Source organism: Chelon labrosus, assembly GCF_963514085.1.
Source record: "Chelon labrosus genome assembly, chromosome: 15".
In the NCBI taxonomy this organism is placed as follows: Eukaryota; Metazoa; Chordata; class Actinopteri; order Mugiliformes; family Mugilidae; genus Chelon; species Chelon labrosus.
The window spans coordinates 21,768,662-21,791,032 of record NC_140348.1 but is presented as its reverse complement, the minus strand read 5'-3'; the positions used below and the strand labels follow the sequence as shown (position 1 = coordinate 21,791,032).

The window sequence follows — 22,371 nt, the reverse complement described above, 5'->3', positions numbered from 1 at the left end:
GGGGTCTTAAAAACCAGACCATTGGGCTGGATTATATCACAGAAAGGAGACCAATGTGTTAATCATAAATTAGAGGCTAAGCTTGAGTGAGCAGGTCAGTGTGAGGTCAGTCGCTCAGCTCTATAGGGGACTTTATGTGTGAAAAGCCTTGGCTTACCACTTAGCAGCCCCAACATAATCAGGCAAGAACAATGTACAGTAGTGTAACGTGTCAGGGCTGCTCTGAACCGAGTGTTGTTTCTTAACAAAGAATCTATTCAGACCTCACCGACTGTTCGAGTTTACATTTACCACATACATGTAAGTACACCTTATGCAAATACACATGTTCACACGCACCGGTTCGTATGACGCCCTTTTAATGGGCACTCGTACGGCACACAGCCGACATTGGCCTATTTATCTGTCTTCAGTCCACGTTGGAAACGTCTGACGAGCACAGAAATAAGTACCATCCGTTTTTCCAATTCTGAAATGTTGCCTCGGGGGAATTGGCAGTGTCTTAAAAAAAAAATCGGATGATACACGACCTCTGCTATGTATGACTAATGCTTGGCTCTTATGAGACTGTGTCAACAAGGTGTTTTATTAAAGACACAGCAAGGAAACACGAAACGAGAAAGACATTACAAGATTTTTATAACGAGGGAAAATATCAAAGACTAATTGGATTAGAGGGAAACAAAGGAAACCGCTGACCGAATCCATCTTGTTTGACACATTAGGCCGACCAAAAGAGCACAATGTATAAAAGAGTTCTTTATTTCTAATAAACATGAGTATATGTGAACGCGTAGGACGTTTTTATGACTTAAGTTTAAAACATTCTTGCAAACTGCTTTACAAAGCACAGTGAAAGATGTAATATGTCAGTACATGAGAGATGGCATTGTCTAGGTTATTGTAGCTGTGTAGCAAAAAAACTATCCGCTTTAATATCATCAGCATGAGAGGAAAGGTGAACCGGGATAAATGGGCACAAAGTGCGACATCAAACATGAAAACTTGAAACAACGTTGAAAAGTACACTTTTTTAGACACACAAAGGACACATACATTGTATGTGTTAAATATTTTTTGCTCGTCAGGACATCAAAAGCTAACTACATCATTCACAGATTCAGCAGTCTGTTTAAATACCTTATTTCTACAAAGTGAATTTACATTTTTTTTTTTTATTTAAAGTACAAAGTGCAAATACTATGGTTTCCGTTATTGCCGATTGGTGAGGGCAGGTTCTCCGTGCGAGAGGGGAAATCTCAGTTGTTGGGCTTAGCCTTGCTTCTTCGAGGGACTCTGAGGAGAGGAAATTAAAATGGCATCAGTTGAACATGCAAACTTTTTTCTTTGCACTTCTCTGCAATCCGTTCAACAAATGTGTACCTCTTCTTAAATGAAAAGATAAAACAACAATAAAACAATAAAAGAGGAGGATTTACTTACTAGTTTACTGGAAGGCAAGCTTTCTCCTGGTTTGGTCCCTGTGAGACAAAAGTGATATGAACTTAAACCATAGTATGGTGAATAAAAAGCAAAATCCTTGCCTTCAATAAACACTGTCCCTTCAGTGATGCTACACTTGCCAAGCTGTCCAATCTTGGGCCGCAAAAGTCACAGTGATAGTCTTGACAGTTATATTGCAGAAGTAAGGCATTTTTTATTTCATACAGATGCAGGCTTATGTCATTTTTAGCATGAGCACTTGATTAAAAACACGTGTTCGAGCTTCAAGTCCTAGAGATCCAGGAGATTCCCTCAGTTGGAAGTTGGCACCTGGACCATAGCTCCATGACAGTAGACCAAGTCTTCAGTCTCTGTCCGGCCAACGTTAACTTGCAACCCTAGCAGTACTCTGCTTTGGATAGCACGTCTCTTAAACTGCAGTCTGTTTATATATTATCTCAAAGAATGACACTGTAATAATTCTAAAATGATCGGTTCCTCTTTAATCCAACACTTATCTTTAACTCTCGTATTTTTGGTTTGAAAGAACAATATGAAAAACAGCTGTCAAGAAAGCATGTATACTCATTTACCATCTAAATTTAAGGGTGCAGAGGAATATGTATAGTGGCAGATTGCGTTGCTCAGCTTACCTTCTTCCTTTGTCACCCCGAGGCAACCCATCAGCTCCTGCAGAGACAGGGCCTTGTCGTTGCTGATGTCGCAGTACTCCACAAATTTCTTCACGCACTTCTTTGGCTTGGACTTCTTGCGCAGGAAACGCTTGAAAGGCTTTATCTCCTTCTTGCCGATGTCTCCGCTGGAATTTTTGTCCAGCTGACTGAAATACCAGTGGACAACCCTCTCCTCCAGGGTGTGACTGGGGTCTGGCTCAGCCATCCTGAATAAAGGTCAGGTATCAGCTCATCAGATTCTCTAAAATAAATGACTGTTCAATCAAAAATAGAAGAGTGGAATACATATTTCTGCCTTTATGATCAAAGCCTAAACTCATGCCTTAGTTACTGTAAGATGAACGCACACACTTCCAGATGACATACCTTCCGGCGGATGCAGGATCTGTGACAGCGTGCACCATGTCTGTCGACAGCGCGTCAAGAACACTTGTCAGAAACTCTGTTTTCTTTGCCCCGGGACAGCCTGGAAAACGAACCACAGACACGACTGTGTGAGATCATGAATTACACCGTTCATCTGGACGTTAAGTGAACGTACAGTGTATGTCACCAAACAAAGAAAAATTATCCCGCGGTTGATGGCGTTACAAACACGTGGAATGCTGCCATCATAGGTGGCCTAATAAATGTTTGGGGAGGGACGTCATGTAACAGGCAGCGTAGTTTTAACGCGAATAGCACATAAAAAACAACAGAGGGGAAAATAAACCCAGGACAGTCGTCTTTTACTCGCTCCCATAAAGTCAGACCTCCCCTCATCTGGAGGAGGAAGAGGGTACCTGCCAATCATCCGGGAGGCCCCTGAGCAGTTTTGACAGCTGTAGGCAGAGAAGACGTTGCTGAATATTGAATGTATGGACACAGCATCTAAGGCTCACCTGAGACAACAAGGAGACAGATACAGCCCTGACAGACACATTCTGACTTGTGTCTGATTTATTAAAGAATGTGCTGAGTCTTCAGCGAACCTAACCCCTAACCTATAAGGTGAAATCTATCATTAACGACGCACTAAAAACCAACAGACAAGCATTTTTACATGCAGAATGATGAGAAATATTAAAACAAGGGACAACAGTGGTGGAAAGACACTAATGACAGTAATTATCTGTACGGCCATATAGTTTTAAGAGTGAGGAGACCAATGTTGCTCTTGAAGAGCTGAAGGCTACGGAGGCCTGACAGATTCCTGGATTCCAGTCCCAGCTCTTCTCTGCTTTCTCACAGTCCGGCTTCCCTCTGCTATTGCGCCTGTGGAGAATTTCTTCCTCTCCACAGTTTGCTGCTCTTTTTATGGCCCAGGCCTGCGGGGCCAGATTCTCCAGCGCTGGAGATAATAGTATGCTTTGCGCCTCTCTAACAGGTGGCGACCAGCATCGACGTAAACACCCAGCCTCCAGTCCACCTTTTCGGGCTTCAGCAGATTGCACTGAGCCAAGGGTTGACACATTCACATGTCCAAACTGTTCCACAGTATGCTTTATATGCTGAACAGACTTGCACTTAAGTTTTAGTGGGCCCTCCTTGGCCTTAGCCCAGTAAAATATCTGACCCACCTGTTAATAGCCAAACTGGTGCCTTGTGGAGACTCTTGTGGTAAATTAGTCTAGACAGTCACACAATTGCACCCTCAGAAGGCAAAGTGCTTTTATCTGGCTTCTGACTCAGGAGAGATTTGTGGGATGCAGTTGGACTTGTTTGAGGCTCAGTGTTTTTCATGGAGAGCACCCGTCCTCTCCGTAATGCCGCAGGAATCCAAGCGTGTCTGCCGTTCCTTCAAATGGGAAGCCATCAGGTAGTGCTCCAGTCCCTTCCTCCTGGCAGCAATGGCTTTTCATGTGGGGGCGGGACAGATCAGCTTCTGTCTGACTGCACACTGTCCGACACGAATGTGCCTGCTGTCATTCTAAGGAAATTGAGTCTGGCCATTTTCCGTTCAGTTGAAGGCTGTGGCGGTGAATGGCCGCTGTCTTATTCCATAATGATTATAATTATGTAATGCACGCGTTTGACAGCTGAAGGACGGAATCAAGTTGAGAAAGGCTTGAATGATTTTGTGTTTTCTTGCAGAAAAGCTCAGGGCTGCGCCACTATTCATAGCCCTCCGTATATCTGTAGAAAGTTGGCCGGTAAGTGCCTGTTTACATGTGCGAGCCTGTGTGTTACTGTCAATAAGAAGCAGTGTTTTTCTATGAAGCCACATGGGGCAGACCCCTGTCAGCACTCACAGCCGCAGCTCCCAGTGCCTGCTCCAGCGCTATCCCGTGATTCTGCTCCGGCAAGAGAGCAAGCCAAATACTCAGCTTTCCTTTCCTGCCCCTTTTCGGGGCAAGTTGCTCCTTTCTCGCATCTCGCCCCATAAAACTCTCAACACCAGCGCTTCAGCACCAAATGGGCTGCAGCAATGTGAAGGCAATGTTTATAATTATCCGAGGCGATGTTTATGGCCGTTGACGCAATTGCTCATAAAGAAAACAAGATGCTGCATTTTACAAAATCCTGGCGTATTTTATAACGCTGACATGCTGCAGGTTTAGAGTAAAGTCAGCGTAGGTGATTGCAAGGCTGAATAAACACATTGTTTTTTTATGCCGCCACTAGGTGTTTAGGAGGTGTTCAGTAGGGCTCGAGGTCTGTTTCATGCTACAGTTGTGGCTCTTTTCCATGCCCCTTTGCCACCTCACGCTTTCTGCTGACATTTACAGACTGTAATTATCCCCGCTCAATATCTTAGAAATAACACACGGCACCGGCGCTACTGGAGAGCAGAGATGAGCGACGTTTGTTGGCCTAACAGGCATTTATCTGTGACTGTTTATACATCGATTTTACATAAACTGCGCAGGAGTCGCCGATGCCTGAGCCTAGACAGAGGGCTGCTCTGCTGCTAAATGCAGCACCTGCGAGCAGAGAGTACAGCTCTGGCCCGGCGCACTGTTACATAAACAGCTGTGGATGGGACGGGAACAGTGGCAGCTCTGTTCACATGCTGCTGGATTATTAACATGTTTACCAAACCACCACAAAACAGCAAATTCGCCAAACACGGTTCAATTTTAAACTGTGATTTGGATGCAGGCAGCAGCCTTAGGGCTATAACTTCAAGTATAGTTCTACGATAGGTATAGGTAAAAGATGAAAGCCTAGCAAAATCAAGAGAGTTGTTTTAACTTACACATAAAAACTAGTTTAGACAACTGCATGTTTGCAATGCAGGTGGTTGTAAAAATGTCTGTTCTGTCAGAGAGCATTTGCACCATTGCAACATCCAGGTTTACACAACCAAAACAATAAAATCTCCTGGTTTTAACCTGTTAATCTTCTACTTTTTAGGAAAACTGTGTAAACTATGGCAGTCATCTAAGAGAGTTATCTACCTTGCACATCCGTTAGTTTGGGTTAGGGTTGGTTTTAGTTAAAATAACTAAGTATGTTGGTTCAGAGACACAAACACTGAGCTTTGGTAAAGTTTAATGTACACACATGTTTTGGGTATTTGCTGAAACATTTTTCTTCGTCAGTGAAAGCAAAAATTTGACCTGATGAAAAACTTATATGAAGCCCCAACATGAATCTTATTCTTTTGTAAATACTATTTAGATATAAGTGTAAAATCTTGATTAGCAAATAACCTGCTATCACAGCAAACATCGTCTCACCTGTAACTGAGCCAACCCCATGTCCACCACCCCCCAAACTGATCGCCCGCCCTCAATTCAGTTATCTGTACTGTTATCAGTTTTAGTATCACTACCTGTCTCTGGCATCCTATTATCCATTATCTTCTCCTCACCTCCCTGCTGTTTCTCCTCTCCTCTTTTTTTCTGCTTTCATCCCACTATCCTCCATCTCTCATGTCAGCTGAAGATTAATCCTCCTCCCATCCGTCTCTGTCTCCTTGCTTATTGACCAGTGAAGGGCAGTATCTGGCAATCCTCAACTCTTTATCAAGCATTTCCTTGACCAACAGTGCTAATGATGTCACGCACACACACACACACACACTGACGCTGTTATCACAACCTTGGAAGCGTGGCAGCAGCTGGAGGCTGACGGCTGAGGAACTTGGCTATGTGGTCTTAACAAAGAGGAAAAGCAGAGACTGAGCACAGTCTTTGGAGACCTACCTTGGAGATGTCTGCTTTTATAATGATCCTTAGGTTTAGTTGGGTGGGCCCTGGCGTTGCCATCACATTTTGGCTGTTCATACCTGTGACAGAAGATACACCATGTGAACAAAATGTCAATTAATTTAATGGGAAGTGGGTGAAAGGGACTGTTTATAAGAGCAAAGCTGTCTCCATTGTAAAATCAGAGAGGAATCTCATGTTTTCCAATTACTCTGTACACTTAAATCTTAGGGATTCAAATAATTGTTTTGTGGCAAACCAGGGGCTGTGAAAGACATCCAAAAAGAGGGGAAGGATTTGGAGCTGGTATGAGGATAGAAACGGGGAGGGAGGGAGGGAGGGTGAGAAAGCGGGAGATAGAAGAAGAGAGGCAGGCAGGGAGCGTGGGACACAAGGAAGCTTTCACAGTCTCCCTTGGAGAGACGGTAGAGCCCCGATCGCTGCTGTGTGACTGGGCCAAAAGCTGGCCTGGGACAAGGAAGAAAATCCATGCTTCCATATGTGTGCTAATGTGCTGTCTGGCACTTTGCCTGGAGCCTTGTTAATCTGATACCCACCCATGCAGTTCAATAGGAGTGTACCAGTGCCCCGCTCTGCCAGCCTGACTGACCTTTGACCCGCTGCTCACCAGACCACTGAGTCACTCTGTGTCATCGGCGATGTGTAACTGCTTATGTTAGACGTGTGCATTTTCATGACTTTTTTATTCTCTGAGAGCTGAACAGTTATTTTACATTTCTTCAAAGTTGTTTGCAGATCTGCACATGCTCTCACCGGCAGGAAGATGCTGCTTAATATAGGACAAGACATTTTTAGTGATTCTAAATTGGCCATAGGTGTGAATGTGAGTGTGAATGGTTGTCTGTCTCTCTGTGTTAGACATATTTGCCAAATGTCCTGAAACTGAGATTGTCTTCCTGTTATCTGGCCACCCTGCTCTGTTGGCTCGGCTAATGATCACTCACCTTCTTGGGGTAAAAACTATTTAAACTAAGCAATAAATGCCAAGAATGTTTGCACCACAGATAAGCCCCTTCTAAAACTTGGGTTGCGTTTAGGTACAAGTCTTGCTCACCTGGTGGAGGTCCCAGGTATGGGTCGCCCTGTATCCACCAGCACACACCAGCAGTATCCGGTGGAAGGGTGGCATTGGACCGGTTTGTAGAGTCCTCCTTGGGCGCAGTCTGGTACGAATACAGCATCGTTCTTGTGCTGCCTCGCCTCCTCCTGGGCAGACTGCTGCTCCTGGTCGCATGATGAGGCTGGAAAGAAAGGTCAGAGGTCACACAGGAATCAATGTAGTCCCATACATGTATTCATAAAGTGAGCATTCACCTAGAGGGGGCGGTCTAGATCGTGTGACTCAGCAAATACATGCTCCAGACACTCGACTGCGTACAAGACTGTGTTTAAAGTATAAATTTCACTCCCAACGTGCTCTGGAAAACACATTTGGATTTGTAAACAGTCTGTGGTTCATGTTAGAATTCATTTCTATTTAAAATCAAAATGCATGCAGCTGCCCTCTCATTACACTTTAACCATCACGACAAATCCCCAAGGAGGAGGACGAGGAAGACAAAAGGGTGGAGGATGAGTGCTTGGAGACAGTGTGTGTAGACTGCTCTATCAGCCCCCCCATGGCACTGTTTACGGACATTAACGGGCTAATGACTAAGTACAGCTCCCTATGCCCCAAGTTAAGTAAATATTTGGACACCCAACTGCCCTTTGTGGATGTGTGTGACAGAGTGAGAAACAGACAAGACAAAGGCAGAACAGTGGTCAGTGTGTTGGGCCTTTACCTTCACACACACACACACACACACTCTGACACACTACTGCAGGATACTGTAAAGTACCAAAGGGATATATATGTTTACATGTTCAAAATTCCCAGGAATAATGCAAAGCTTTGTGATCCCATCTTTTATCCATACACGGTGAAGGCAGAGGTCTTGATGGGAGAGAGATGGGATTCTGCAGAGCCAGCAGGATCTAATCAGACTTTCTTCTTGTGCAGCACCCTCCTTTCTCTGCGGTGCAGCTCTCCAGCAGAGATTTAAGCATTAAACTCACAAATAGAAGAAGAGCACTTCTGGCCATGAGGGCTTTCATCGCCAATCTCTCCCCCTCTTTGGTGCTCGCCTCAAGGCTCGGAAGCTGCTGCCGGATTATGGATATCCCTTTTCTTTGTTTATTTTCATTAGAGATCTTACCCACACAAAAGAGACCAAATGAAATGCCTCCCCACTTTCTCAACCGACTCTTCGCTCCAGTTCCTCCGTGTGGCCTCTCTTTGTTGGGGCGGTTGGGTTTTTTTTCTTTCACCCCAATACCTCATGGTAATCAAAACCATCAATGCTGCATTTCTCAGGCTTTTTATTGGCTGTAAATTATGATAATGGGATTCACACAGAAATGCACACATGCACAGTGGGTTTTCATCTTCAAGCCGGCCTAAAAATAGTATTATTTTCTACAGAACCTCAGCGGCATATTTACCCAATGGCCAAGATGCAGCTGATACTGAAAATGAACATGCATGTGTGTAAAAAGACAGCAGCACGGGCCGAACAGAAGAATAGGAGATCCTGCGTTTGTGCCATGTGCTGATAATTACAGATAAGCTGCAATGCGAAGAACCACAGAGAAGCAGATCCTCAAAGCCTGACGCACTCCAACACCAAGATGTATTGGTTTCACAACCCACCATCTGTCCTTAAAAGACAGGAACAGCCTCAAACCATGATTGCTCACACAAGCAGGAAACACACAGAGCGTGCTTTCAGTTGAGGTTTGCAAACACCCGAACGCCGTCATTAAAGAACACGCGAAATCGCTTTTAAACTCACATGGTGCCCTGGTTCTATTGTTCTGTCGGCTGCGAACCTGCTCCGTCCACAGAGTGGGGTACTGGGAAATGATGTCTGAAAGAAATCGCAGAGACAGCTTTATTAGCCTCAAATCGGAAAACACACTCGTATATCGTCAGAGCAGAACCCGGCGCGTCCAAAACTCACAGACTGTAAAACGCGCATGAAGGTTATCGTATCTCAAGCTGATGGAGTGGATGAGGAGAGTAAATTGCACATGACAGCTGAGACCAGAGGTATAGCAGTAAGGAAGAGGGTAGGGTGAATCTTATCAAATTCCCAGTCTAGCATGAAATCATAAAATATGACCCTCTTATTAAACATTTAAAAGACTATATATAAATATATAAAAGTGCTCACATGCTGGATAGTCTTTATTGAACCAGAAATGTAGAAAGTCATTTTCTCTGCTATTCTGAATACTGCAATATTAAAAACACTCCTGTAGCTGTCAGGATTTTATATGATGATGACCAGTAGCCTATGGTAGCTGATGTTAAAAAAACAAGATAGATACTGAATATATTTGCAGACTTAACGGCTCTTTTTGCATTTACCATACTTAAATTGACAGTACTCAGCGGCCATTATTATTAAACAAAGCTTGCAAAGGTTTATATGAAATATGCATCCATTTTCGCCAGCAAGCATTTTTCTGAAAATCTCATTTGTATGTAACTGCGTCATGTGCAGACTCCTTTTCCCTTTTAAGGATGTTTTTGGGAAGCATGCTTTCGAGACAGTCAGCGGCGTCTCAGTAAACACCGGCACGGCATCAAACATTTTTTATTTTTTTTTAACTCACACTCTGATGAAAAAAGAGCTCACCTTCATCCTCGCCGGCAGGCTGCGGATCCACCACTACTCCCGTGTCATCTGCATTTAGAATGGAGAATATTTGCAAGGAGACTACAATTACGAGGGTAAGCTAGGTGAGAGAGCACTTTAACGATGTGAGATTTGCACGTTGCCCGGTCAGGAAGGATGGAGTTCAGAAGTAGAGGTGACTGAGAAAGAGATGGTGGATGAAAACTGAGAGAGGTGCCTCATAATACAAGAGGAGGGGAGAGAATTATAGTGGTCATATTCCCATGGCGTTTCACTTCATGCAACTTGATGCTTTCGAGGACAAATAGAGGACAGTTAGAATAAACGAAGAGATTTAAGACCGGTAGTTGCTGACGTTCTTCATCCCATCATTGCCTGCATTTGTTTTCTGGGAGCTGCGTGAAGGTGGGAGAGACATAAGGGGGTGAAGAATGATGTAGCTAAGTCTGAGATGAGCCAACTTACAGTGGGAGAGTCGAGTATGTTTGTTTTGTCTCTGTTTGTTTGATTTGTGGTGGGAGGGAGACAGGGATGAGGGCTTCGGATTGCTTAGGGTGAAACCACGGCCGTAGGTGTGGTTAACCTCAGCTTGGGTCACTCCTTCCGCTCAAAGTAAAGCCCCGTTAATGTGTGAGTCAGAGCATCTGTAATGGGCGACCCTACAAACGGGGAACTGAGCCTAAACGTCCTCTCTGTAACGACACGTTTCCATTACAAAAATCAGGATTTTACATTTAACGCAACTTTTCCCCGCCAGCCATTCATCTTCTCGCGCACGTTTGGTGGATGTGAATACAGGGTGACTGAATGTGGCAGGCATGTTATTACGCTGCTCACTTCAAGGATGGAAATGCCATTTCAAAAAGCGTATTTATGATTCGGATTTACGACAAACCACTAATGACCTATCTTTACTTTGTGGCCTTTTACATGACTGTAACACCTCTTTTAGCATCTGCCAGGAAACCCCCGTGCTATTTGTGGTCATACGGCATTAGTTTTACCGCTGTTTGTCCGTCGTCAGCTGCACATGATTCAAGCATGTCAGTGAATTTGTCAAATCAAGCGGCAGAATTTAGTTAAAGGCATAATGTTTGGTTTTTGTCCATATTCTGATAATATAAGTGCAGCAAAGGCCAGTGTGGATTGCTTAGGTACAGATGGTCTTCTGCTGAATCAAAATATTGATGCAATCACTGCTATTTTCAGAGCTGGCACACCACAAACCTACAGTTTATTCTGCTTTTCACCACCCTGTTTATCCAACCAGTTCAGATTGAACCGCAACCCACCACTCCACCTCCTTTCCTCCTTCTTTCCCTCTCCCACCATCCCTCCTCCTCTTTCAAATTTTGCATTCCCACTTGATCTATGTGTAATGACTTGGCCGGACTCAAACAGACGCTATACCCAAGACTGTTTACAGAGAGAGAGAGAGAGGGAGAGAGAGAGAGGCGCAGACGTAAATGTCACACTGACAGGAATAACCCATGTGACGGATACAAGTGGATGTACATGCACTTTCTCTCTCTCTCGTGCGAACATGCACACACACACTTACACAAATACACACTCACTCACAATCACATAAGGAATCGATCTGAATCAACCCAAAATTACACTCGTTGTGAGCTTTCAAATCACATCAGTTAAACAAATCGTTGCTGAAAAGATGAGAACAAGATATACAATTTCTGGAGGGGAGTCGGAGGGGAACTTAGTGGCTCTATATCAGGAAGAAGGGAGATGTTTTCAAGAGAAACAGGGTGAAAGCAGATCGGAGGGTAAATTGTGAACATTTCCTTGTGTCTTATGACACCGTGGCTGCAAAAGAACAATATGAAGAGGGTTATAAAGTTAGTGAGGAAGATACAGTAAGTGGGTGTTCCTCCATTCTGGCTGCTCCCTGGCCGTTTGGCTGCCTGGTGAAGACAACAGGCAGTTATAGGCTGCGTGGCTGCTGGCGGCATGCATTAAAGCTTAACACAAAGTCTCTCCTTAAACTTGTTACGGAGGAACACGCCACTTTTATATTAGCCTTCGGGCCGCAGGCGCTCTCTTGAATTGACAAAATATTAGAGGCAAGCCTTAACAGGCGACCCGTCTTCCACATCTCTGACACAGATGCAAGCAGCAGAGATACAAATGAATACACACAGAGACGTGCAGGTTTTGATAGGTACACACATGCACGTTGAAAAACACGAAAGCAAACATGCATTGACAAGGAGTCAATGTGCCTCGGAAAGGTAACGTCTCTTGAATTAAAGTCTCACCTGCTTTACCTGGCTCTCTTGTGGTTGCTCTCTCCTGTTTTGAACCTACAACGTAAACATTATAAAATTAATTAACAGACAAGACATCTCATTCATTTGCGATGAAAGACAATAAATTGGCACCGCACAAGAACAAACAACGACCACACTTCTGCAAAGACTTCTTTTTTTGTTGTACATTTACTTGCCATGGCTGCAGTTACTAACACTCTGAACGCTGATGGACACGTACTTAATGGCATTTTTGGACTTCATATAAACAGCTGTGATTAAAGTGCAGCTGCCAATAACAGTGCAAATGCTGCCGCCACTTCTGGAACCTTCTCACTGACAGCAGCCACCTCTAAGGCAGCCCCACAGAGACGCACAGGGAGGACATGTGGCATTGGTTATTTGATTGTTTGGCTGACGCTATCCTCCAAGAACACTAACATTCCTTACAGTTAAACTTCGTTGCTCAACTCCGCAGCGCAGATTTTATACTAGGCTTATTTATACCGCAGCCCCATGCCTTGAGCAACGTTCAGTCCTCGGGTGGCCCTCTAACATTGTGGCCGTCGGTCCAGTCACTGACCACTTTCCCACAGGACTCAAGATTACACCCCTCACACCCCCCTCCACACAAACAAGGAATGCCATGCTTTGCTGTGTTGAATTCAATTTGTCATCATTGCTACACAAAATTATGTGTAGCTGCCCATTTGAGAGCAATGTTAAGTTTGAACATTACTGAAATATGCAGATGGATAGTTTTGGGTTTCACCAACCTTGGCATCGAGGTTTTTTATTGGCCACTGCAGAGCCACTAATGGGTCTGCCATTAGGGGTGACACACCAGCAGTATCCAGTGTAGCTGTGGCACTGAACCTGCAATTAAATGACCATGTAAACACAAAGTTAGCTCAAGATAAACTAGAATCTGTAGGAAGGAACACATTGAATTCCTGCAGGAGGACAGAGAAATTCTTGCAAAATATTAACCGTTGCTAGGAAAGAGTTTTTAGCTGCGAGTGTCGAATTCAAAATCAGTTCTGATGCAGTGTTGTTACCTCGCTGTACGTGCCGTCAGGGTTGCACACAGGCACAAAGACCTGCGGGAAGAGCTTCTTGGCCTGCTGCTCTGTGTACTTCTTCTCTGCTACACATCTGGACGTATCTGAGGAGCACCACAAATCACCACAATCACTAGACATCACAGGGGCCCGTGATTCAACCCGCAACTCGGCTATTTTTCTTGCGCTTCACAATTATGAAACCAACCTACTTAAAAAGTCAGAAGAAGACCTTGAATCTCGTAGATGATGAAGAATGAAAGAGGAAAGAAAAGAGAAAACGCAAGGGGAGAAGAGAGACGGAGAGGAAACAATTCAAGACATTTCGGAAGCGGGAGATACTTGTGTGGCTGGGAATAGAACCAACACCCCCAGTCTTATTAGGAGCAAGTCAGGCAAGCCTGCATAGTGCCTGGTGGTAAAGCCATTACTGAGCGAGGCAGCTCGTGCTTCTCCTGTAGAACATTCCAGTCACCCAAGAAAAGGGCTGATGCACGGGGAAAACCTGACCCTTCCTTAATGTCTGCGTCTGTCTCACTCTCTTCCTAAACCTCGACCGTCTGCTAAGTTTAGCCCAAACTGTCCCCTTAAAGTATCTGTTGATATAAACGTGGGTCAGCAGCTTTTCACCTTTGTGCATCTCAGGTTTTTTCACACCTCTCAGTCAGAACCATGGCTCATCCTGTCATTCCACAGATACCTCATCTCACCTGGCCAACAGCACCAGCTGTGCAAACTCTCAGGAAATGTTGGCCCGGCGATGATTTTGATGATAACTTGGTGTGACACATGAGGTGCCACACAGTGCCCGTCTGGCTGGCAGGTTCGAGTCACATTAAAACAATGACTCATGCTAAGTTTAAAAACATTCACCGGTTTGGTCAGTGGCGCACCGTGGACTGTCCATTAGACACATGCAAAGGAAAAGTGCGCTGGTTTCTCTCAGTCTTAATGTGTGTGCGCGTGATAATGACACTGGTGAGGAGCGGGAGCGAGACGCTGGATGTTCCGGATGGAGGAAAACAGTGAGCTGAGGAGCTCTAAAGTTAGCTGCAGTGGAAAAACCCCAAACCATCGTCCTTCTCCAGGGGGCTCTGACCAAAAAGCTGACTGGAAAAAATGACAGGACACTTGAATCATCTTAGTGCAGCAGTGATAGAAAACAAATGTGGTGCCACTCTCACCATCCTTAAACACAATCCCATCTCTGTGCTTTCGGGCCAGACCGGCCCTCTGGTTTATTTCTGCTGCTGACTCTGACTGTGTCGCTGCTGCTGCTGCTGCTGAGTCTTTCCCTCCTCCTGGCCAGAATCGAGGGGGTCCCAACTCTTACAGACTCCATGGTATTGACACATACAATACGACTTTCATGGACCCTTGTCCCTTTCAGCTTCCTGGCTGGAATCCTCTATTCTGTGCCCCGGCGCTGCCCGCCACATCCAGATGTCTGCTTAGAGATGTTGCCATGGAAACCCAGCACGGGCATAAAATCGCGGAACGCTTTTCCATCATATGAGACTTTCTTTTTAGGCAAACCTTTTTCGCTCACATTCCCCGCATTAGTGGCCTAATGTTGTAATGTGGCAAGAATAGGGCATTGTCCCCAGTCTGTAGAGCGATGAACTAGCAGTATAGAGTTAGTGAGTGGGGCGGGGGTGAAAGGGTTTGGGACTGAAGCATTGGGGTGTATGGGTTCTTCCTTCCAACAACGGCTAACAATGAGGGAGTCTGTGAGCTGCCTGACCTCGCTGGCTCTCCTTCCCCTTTCGCTTTTCATCTTCTTCCATATGTAGAGCTTTACATCCAGTATGATGAAAATGAGACCATTAATTCTTGTCAAGATGTTTCATTCAGAGGTCCTCACTGCTGCATAATGATTTCACTTCAGAGAGCTGAAGCCATTTGAAATCAGTGAAGTTCTTGGACTTGGATGTATTTCTGATGAGCATGAAATCAGTATGTAAAAAACTAAATTATAATTTATTATTTCGACAAATTAATGACACTTCATTATACAAATGGTCGTGAAACCATGAAACCAGCCAGGCAGCAGCAAACCCCCTCCTTTCACCCACTCTCACAGTGTCAACCCCACTTGTCCTCCCAGCGCTCAAAGAATCAATTATGCTGAAATGAATTTAACCCACAAGTTTCTACTGTGACCCCCCTCTGCGCATTTGAGAGCATCAGGCGGCGCTGAAGCGTGACTCATGACCTAACCTTTGCATGGCCCTCGGATGACCTCCAGCTGGGGGTCGCGGCACTTGGCTCGGAGGAACTCGCAGCGAGATGTGAAGGTCCTGCCGTCGGAGGCGCACAGGGGCTTCCGAGGACCTCCGCTGCATTCCATGTTGCACTCCTTATCCTGATCCACCCGCAGGAACTGCAGAAGTGAGAAAGTGGGAGATAAGCAGAGACAACATTTGCTAAATGAGCCATTTCTGCAAATCACTGAGCTCCGCATCAAAACACTTTAATCTCCTCAACAACAGGTGTGATTCTTGAGGGATTTATGAAGACTAAGAGCAGTGTGATTTATGAAAACAGGCTACCACACCAGAAAGTCAGTAAGGGTACAAGTGTTTGTTGCCAAACCATACAAACTGTTTCAGAACTTTCATTAGGAGCCAACAATCAAGTGCAACATCAATTTTCTAAAAACAACAGTAGAAAGCACTAAAAACAAAAACAGTGCAATGCCCCAACACAAAGTTTAGGCAGTGTCGCTACAAGCCTGCCAGGGCGCAGCCATGCTTAGACTTTGTCTGAGGAGCTCGAGAAGACTTGACTGACATTTCCTCTTTTCTTTGTCCGTGCCAACACCTGCACAGGTATTCACCTGGAATCGCTCCTGAGGATGTTTTACTCAGCCATGAAAAGAGAAACAAGGACAGAGACTCCTGGCTGAACGCATCGGATCACCTGTGTCAATGCCACCATTGTATCTGCCACAGTGGTATGAAACCACCTCACTAGGCCACACAATTGGGCGGTGGTGATGGTAAGAAGAGGTGGGGGGGGGGGGGGGGGTGGAGGGGGGAGCGACAACAAGCTGTGACTGCTACAATGAATGAAAAGACAGTGAATGAGTGGCTGAATAAACTAGATGTCAGCGAGCTTAGTTCTGCTACAGTGCGAGCGTTTTCATAAAGTTTGCGTGATTCATTCACTTTGGTGGAATAATGACCTGAGCACGGTGGGAAAAAAACAACACCGCACACATGCCGATGCAGGTGCTGGTTTCAGTCAGTCATATCCAAAGATAAATACCTCTGTGGAAGCTTTTTGTCTTCTCTCATAATGAAAATATTTGCGCATATAAAACACATCATGTCATTTTTGCTCTTCTGCTTTGTGAAATGTTTGTTCAGGTTTCGGGTGATGCACGAGTATCCAAAACCCGTCTCAGCCGACTATTGACTGCGGGCGGACAGACGCAAGGACTTTCTCTCATTTACGCACTTTATCAATCCTTGGCACAAACCAAAGAATCAAAGCCCTCGCTTGAAAGCCTGTTATGAGCGAAGAAAAGAAACGCGGTCCGAGAAGAAAAGACGCTCTTCAATAAAGAGGGCGTGACCATCGCCAATAAAATTTAAAAAAAAAGAAAGAAAATTTGTTGTGTCTGACATCTTACAAATGAAGTGAGAGATGAGATGTGGTGGCAGCCCCCCCTGCGTTCAGACAAGCAGGGCTGCAGGGCTGCAGGGCTGCATGCACCTGGAAGAGGGGTTGGCAGGGTGGATAGAGTTGCCCTGGGCCAGTGTGGGAGATACAGCCCACTCTGTCAGCCATGCTCATAAATTTTCGTGTGGGGAGATCACAGAGGGGAGGCCCGTTCAAACACACTGGTAGAGGAGCCGCGAGGGAAGGAGAGAAGAAGAGAAGGAGGGGAAGTTGAGTGTTTGGGACTGAATGAAATGTCTTTTCTTATGGGCTTTAAAGAATCATAAGGAGGACACAAAGCATCAAACAGTGTCCACGGCAGAGATGTACAAATGTCTGGGGGATCTTATTTACAAAGGAAGGAGAGGCATAACGTCATATTTTTGTCTGAAGTTGAACACTGAGACTTGATCCTCAACCTCAGTTTAACAATTTAAAAATAAAATACCTTTCATATGTAAATATAAAGACATTATGATGGTTTTAACATAGAGCCAAGCCCTCAAAGCAAAGTTTAAAATGTCCCCTCTGCCTTACATTTGTTGTCCTGGCACGACTTTGAGGATTTCCCATTTGAATTTTGCTCTTTTTCATTGATACTTGATCTCTGAATGAGCTGATAACAAATGCACATTGGATCCTACACGTTAAAAACACCTGCTACTACCTTCAGAAGAAGCAGCATCATTAAACTATATAATAGTAGTAATTCTCTGTGTCTTTCTACAGCAACACTGGGGGTCTTGATTGTGTGCATCACTGCATCTACAGATTTGTTGGTACCCTCTCCTCCTGTCTTCACACACCAGTTCTTCCTTTTCCTCTAAACCGTCCAGAGGTGAGGAGGTGACTACTGTCTCCCACAGCTCCCCCATCACATGAGGACGGTTTCTGCAAAGACCGAAATGCTCCAAAGCCAGCAACTGCTCTGACAGTGTCTGAGTGCGTTCAGCCATGCTTGGAGGTAGCCCACCAACGCCGGGCACGGCCAAAAACCGGCTCACCCAAGTGCTCACGCTTCATCAGCATTATCAGCACCACCAGCATCCTGCCAGCCAGCAAACTGACAACACAAACAGAGTCATTCAACAGCCCAGCATCCTGCTTGATGTCCACTATACAGAACACAGCGGAGCGCCGAGTGGCTGCAAGTTCACGATAAAGCTCCAAAAAGGCAGCGTGGAAAAAACGCAGTTACCCATGAAATCAGCCTCCCATGAAATCTACCACCCAGATCCTTCTATCAGACGTCCAAGTTTTCATTTCAAAGGGACAGCTGGCCACAGTGAAGGAGGGCAACAAATAGGACGTGAGAGTCAGTGAGAGCGCGGGTCTTCAGAGACTAATGGTGTGTTGAGGACCTCTTCTTCCTGTGTACACCTAATGGTAGTTAGCTGTCTTCTGCAGATCTCGGTGTGTTTGGCTTGTGGTGATGGATGGGCGAGGCTGAGGCAGAGCCCCGACACTCCCCTGATGTCTCATTCCTGCCTGTCCAAGTCGGCACCATCATCGCGCACACCAACACTGTGGAGAGTGATGGATGGCCTCCGTCTCAGCTACACGCAGCACAGGCTTCCACCCTGATTTATCATAAAAGGAGACTCATACAAGACGGAACACATAGTGTGACTCAAATCCATATATTGCTCAAATCCTTTTCTTGTCTTCTTCCAGACAGCTGGCTCTTACTTTCTCTGTTTGTATTTCTCTTTTTTTTTCTTTTTTTGCTCTCCCTCCTTTCATTTCTCCTTTGGAAGATGCTTTTTGCATCTGCTGGAATAATACAAGAGGTTGGCAAAGGAACAAGAGACGGGCGAGAGAGGGCGAGACGGGCAGAGTGGAAGGGAAACATTATTCTAAAAGCAACCAGCACACAAATCAAATCCTATTACCTCCCCCCGGCTCTGCGGCATTGTGGGATTGAATGGAGTATGGAGGAGGCGAGCCTCCAGCAGAGAGCACATTGTGGGCTGATAAGGGCCTTCTGGACTGGGAGGCCCCTGCTTCCAGCGCACCGAGAGGCCCCTCACACCACAGCCACACAGGGTCAATGGGGGCCCCAGCTGTGAGCCATGGCGAACGTGTTAAATGGCCGTGGCAGGAGTTTCCTGCGTGGATGCTCGGATGCAAAGGGGATCATTAGTTTTCAGAAAGTGTCAGCTTTTAACCAGCCTACTGACTCAATCAAAAAATAAAGGCCATTAATTGCGGTGAAAGAGGTGTTGCGAAGGGCCCCTGAAGGTCATGTGATAATGAAAAATATCTCTTAGGGCAGGTGCACAATTTTGTGAAAGCATAAGCATCAATGGAACCCATATGTTGGTAAAATTTCTCTGTACGGGTCTGAAAAAGTGCAGCCAGTGTTCTACGTGCCCTCATCTTTTCACACACTGTTTCATACTTCCATAAACCATGGAAAATGTCTGCCTCATGAATAACCTGGGCAAAAGTCCCATTTATTTAACTGCCTGTCCGACCTCAACTATGCACAAAACATCATGGAGACGTTTTTTTTTTAGACCAGCAATAACCTCTCCTGTGTCACTCAAACAATAAGCCATTAATCACTCACAAAGTCCTGTAAAAGTAAGTCCAGTTCTCCATGTGCTATTCTAATAAAGAAGGTCTAATGAAGCCCAGTGGGGAGGTGTTACACAGACACAGTTACCACTGAAACATGCAATGAGACAGATATGTTTCTCATTCTTACAGTCATATCCAGAGCACACTGGATGCTGTGTCATATCCAAACACTAACCTTTCCATTAACTGGTAGGTAAATATTACCACCCACAATAAACCCTTATAATAAACACTCATCACAACATGTAAATGTGTGCATAATGGTGAAAATTCAGGGGAGCATCTGCTCAGTGCAGCACTTCCTCCCACATTCCACAACTCCACAGTGCCGTCAGGGAGAGAAGATCTCCGACCCTTCATGTGCAGGTTAACTACTCACGGCCATTTGTTTCCAATTGGGTACTAAGTCATCTTCTCACAAACCATAAATAATGGTGCCGGGGGAGGCGGCTGCCACATCAAGCTCTAAATCAAGGGGGGAAGCCTCTGACAATGCACATTCCTCTCTCTATTAATCCTCCTTTATCATTGTACCTGCACTTGATCGCAGCCGTGAAATTCACCTCGAGATGCACCTTCTCTCACAGTTTAATGTGAAATAGACAGGATGCTGCTGGCCTGTGGTTGTAAACAATGTCATGCACCGCGGTGCGGCAGACCTGATGACACTAGCAGCTCAGCCTCTGAAGAGCTGCTGGAACAACAGAGAGGCAGACAAGCCGAGAAGCTGGCAGGCAGGTAAAAGCACTGAAACACAAAAAACAAATTGGTGCTGCAAGCCAGTTAACTCCTCACAGGCAAGCGAGATGCTTAGACATCTCAGAAACACTGTGCAGAGACCCTGAAACACAGGGAGTTTTCATGACACACAGAGAACTCAGACCTGTTATTTCAGTGCAAAACTCTTTAACTCGATTTAAAATTAAGTTAGTCCCTCAGTGTCTGTTCATTACTTTCATTGATTATGAAAGGGAAAACTCACAGAACTTTGGTTTTATAACTGAGAACATCATTCCTGATGTTAAAAACTCATCAATGTGGTCTCCCCAGTATTACGCTTAGAATGCACAAGCGTAATCTTCTTTTTCAAAAACCCATTTAACAAATTGAAAAGAATTATATATATTCTGGGAGCTGTGCGGCTCTTCATACCGTGATAGCGGAGAACTTTTGCGCGCACCCAGCGCAGAGCAGACAGAAGAAGACGAGCAGCGGACAGACGCGCATCCTGACGCAGCGTGGCAATAAACTCTCCAAATTACGCACGGTCCAAAATTCGCGATGTTGCTCGGACTTCACCGACGCACAAAAAGCGTTCCTGGAAGACGTCAGTAAGTGTTAAAAAGTCCACACTTGTCCTTGTGGGAGAGAGGGCTTGCTGGGTTATTTCACTTGGTTTCCTCGGTTTCGTCTGCCAAACCGTTTGTGTAGACACTCTCCTTATTTCTGGCAGTGCGATAAACCCCCCCGTGTCCCTGACCTTTTCCCCTCCCTCGGTGTCTCTTCTCTCTTTCTCCCTCTCTCCAGTTCGACTTCTTTTCTCCACACCCCTTTCCTCCACACTTGATTTTGCGGACTAGATCCCTTATCGGATGCAGGCAGTTCCCCAGCCTGTAGGCAGGTAGGTAGGTGTAGGTTTAGAGGGACTCCGTCTGCTGCTGGTAGCTGAGGCAAACACGTCAGGTATTCTTCTCTTTCACTCCCCCCTTCTCCCTCAAAACCACAACATGAAGATTCCCCCCAGAGGACCTTGTGGTGATGTTCGATTTGCAAGGAGAGGAGGGGGATCAGATATGCTACTGTCTGCAGGGATGGTCAGCGAGAAGAAGAAGAAGAGACAGTCGGCGCACAGTTTCTCAAACATAAACTTAAATATACAATTTAGATTTCTGATAGTAACAGGAAGTTACTCAGAGCCACTTAAGTTCACACAACAGGGACGAAACAGGTTCAATGAAAGCAAAACAGTTGTATACTCTCTAGCACGTTGACCAAACGCACACAAAGCAGCATTAATCAGTGTAGCAGTATTAATTATGATAAATGCCAAGGGTTGTTATTAAGTTTACGCTTGGCATAGCCTGCTTAACTTTGTCCAAGTTCGTGGCCACCGAGTCGTCCTTAAAGATGCGGAGACACACATTGCGACTGTGGCGCCATCTAACGGTGATTACAAGTAGTTGCAAGGTCTCACAACTTATCCTCATACATGTTCCCACTGTCAGCGAGGATTCACTTCACGCAGCAGCACTTTATCACATTCTCCTCCAACTGCGTGCCTTTTGATGCACTTTTAATTGTGTATGAACCTTAACATAGTCCTTATAGTATGAAGGTAGAGACCAACAAGTAGGACTGTGCATTTCATGAATGCTCCAAAAAGTGGGAGAAACCCAGAGGTGGCCTCATTAATAGCCCTGTTTATCGCCACACTGCATTAAGATATTTGGTGGACGGAGCCACAGATATTTTGACTCATAGCAGATAAAGCACAGCTGCAGCAAATGGATATCTTCCAGGGCAGGCGTGTTGTGTATGCTGATGCAAGGCTTGTCTCACGGGGTGCATATCAACTGAACATTTTTGATACTGCCGCCTTTTTTATTATGATGTTTTTGAGTGTTATATCTAGCCAATATGCGGGCTGTTGTGGATTATCCACAGTGTGTTAGGCATGTGAATAACCAAACAAGTTCCAAATATCAAGAAACCCACCTTTCTGTTGAGTTTTCCACATAGCAGGAGCGCCAGTGTATGTGTTTGTAGTTTCTTTTTCCATGCTTTGTTCACACAGCAGAAACTAGCAATAAACAATTATA

General features: G+C 45.2%; 1 protein-coding gene across 3 annotated transcripts; it reads right to left on the bottom strand.

The window, feature by feature from the left end:
- Positions 1 to 430: 430 nt before the first annotated feature.
- On the bottom strand, positions 431 to 22,353 carry smoc2 (SPARC related modular calcium binding 2). Of its 3 annotated transcripts, none has more exons than XM_084562120.1 (13): positions 21,643 to 22,353; positions 15,524 to 15,686; positions 13,301 to 13,407; positions 13,019 to 13,118; positions 12,252 to 12,296; positions 9,976 to 10,023; positions 9,127 to 9,201; positions 7,347 to 7,533; positions 6,269 to 6,351; positions 2,505 to 2,604; positions 2,097 to 2,344; positions 1,444 to 1,481; positions 431 to 1,296 (listed from the first exon to the last, which is right to left on the bottom strand). In XM_084562120.1, exons 1-13 carry the CDS (start codon positions 21,757 to 21,759, stop codon positions 1,273 to 1,275), a joined length of 1,335 nt encoding a protein of 444 aa, XP_084418246.1. In that variant the 5' UTR covers positions 21,760 to 22,353; the 3' UTR covers positions 431 to 1,272. The 3 variants fall into 3 exon arrangements, with proteins under 3 accessions (XP_084418246.1, XP_084418247.1, XP_084418248.1); XM_084562121.1 differs by having other exon boundaries at positions 12,261 to 12,296; XM_084562122.1 differs by lacking the exon at positions 21,643 to 22,353 and adding an exon at positions 20,705 to 21,046 and having other exon boundaries at positions 433 to 1,296.
- Between the last annotated feature and the right edge of the window lie 18 nt (positions 22,354 to 22,371).

What these genes read in the sequence shown, in the direction of transcription:
- smoc2 (XM_084562120.1), bottom strand. Translation starts at nt 21,759, where the DNA reads ATGAGGATAAGTTGTGAGACCTTGCAACTACTTGTAATCACCGTTAGA. An exon ending in GATCCTGCATCCGCCGGAAG is followed by an intron (nt 2,345 to 2,504) that starts GTATGTCATCTG and finishes ACCTTTATTCAG; the next exon opens with GATGGCTGAGCCAGACCCCA. An exon ending in CGGGGTGACAAAGGAAGAAG is followed by an intron (nt 1,482 to 2,096) that starts GTAAGCTGAGCA and finishes TTTGTCTCACAG; the next exon opens with GGACCAAACCAGGAGAAAGC.